At 53.9% G+C, this 1,216-nt stretch overlaps 1 protein-coding gene across 1 annotated transcript; it reads left to right on the top strand.

Moving 5' to 3' along the window:
* Positions 1–9: 9 nt before the first annotated feature.
* On the top strand, positions 10–915 carry LOC110391915 (olfactory receptor 14C36-like). The gene has a single exon (XM_021383874.1). The coding sequence runs from the start codon at positions 117–119 to the stop codon at positions 795–797; it is 681 nt and encodes a 226-aa protein (XP_021239549.1). The 5' UTR covers positions 10–116; the 3' UTR covers positions 798–915.
* Positions 916–1,216: the final 301 nt, after the last annotated feature.

The raw sequence follows: 1,216 nt of genomic DNA, 5'->3' as shown, positions 1-1,216 counted from the left end.
TTTCCTAAGAGTAAGAAAAAGTTTTGTAGTATAGGAGGAGGAGTGTCTCTGGGAATTGTCTTGACTTGTAATTGTCTCCTGAACCCTGAACAGGACTCCATGCCCAGCACCAGCAAATGCCCAACAGCAGCTCCATCAGTGAGTTCCTCCTCCTGCCATTTGCAGACACATGGCAGCTGCAGCTCCTGCTCTTCTGGCTCCTCCTGGCCATCTACCTGGCTGCCCTACGGGGCAACGGCCTCATCAGCGCAGCCGTAGCCTGCGACCACCGCCTGCACACCCCCATGGACTTCTTCCTCCTCAACCTCACCCTCCTCGACGTGGGCTGCATCTCCACCACACTCCCCAAAGCCATGGCCAATGCCCTCTGGGACACCAGGGACATCTCCTGTGCAGGATGTGCTGCACAGGTCTTACTGTTACGATTCTTATTTGGTGCAGAGTATTCCATTCTCACCATCATGTCCTATGACAGCTACGTTGCCATCTGCAAGCCCCTGCACTATGGGACCTTCCTGGGCAGCAGAGCTTGTGCCACCATGGCAGCAGCTGCCTGGGGCACTGGGATTCTCTATCCTCTGTTGAACACCGCCAAGACATTTTCACTGCCACTCTGCCAAGGCAACGCTGAGAACCAGTTCTTCTGGGAACTTCTTCTTCCCAGATCCTCCAGCTCTCCTGCTCACACTCCCACCTCAGGGTGTAGCAAGCACGAGGACCAACACAATGGAAAAGATGTTACAAAAGAGGTAGAAGGAGCAGCACTAAAGCAAGGTGCTACATGGCAAGGGAAGTAGATCACTCCCCCGTATCAGAAGATTCGGGGTTCGCAGGGAAAAGTTTCCACCAAGGAGAGATCTCCAGAATGAGATCCTTCCTCAGTGCCACTCAGCCCTTCCATGAGGCCTAAGAGGGGTGGAGCCTGGCTCCAGCCCTTCAGGGCACACAGTGAATTGCCTCCACCTGTGCTCCCAGGGCTGACTGGGTCTTTCCTCCAGCTGCTCAGTCAGTGGTTCAGGCCGTGACTCAGCAGTTCCCACACACAGGGAAATATGGGTTATTGTGGTTAGTCTCTCTTTAGCACCTGGATGTTTCCTTTTCTTTCTTTTCTCCTATGTGCAGATCTTCAGCGCTGTGCTGAGGATGCCCTCTGGGCAGGGAAAGCACAAAGCCTTTTCTATGTGCCTCACTCACCTGCCTGTGGTTTCCCTATTTG

Source organism: Numida meleagris, unplaced genomic scaffold (assembly GCF_002078875.1).
Source record: "Numida meleagris isolate 19003 breed g44 Domestic line unplaced genomic scaffold, NumMel1.0 unplaced_Scaffold631, whole genome shotgun sequence".
Lineage (NCBI taxonomy): Eukaryota > Metazoa > Chordata > Aves > Galliformes > Numididae > Numida > Numida meleagris.
The sequence above is the reverse complement of the archived record's forward strand: the minus strand, read 5'-3'. Positions and strand labels throughout refer to the sequence as shown.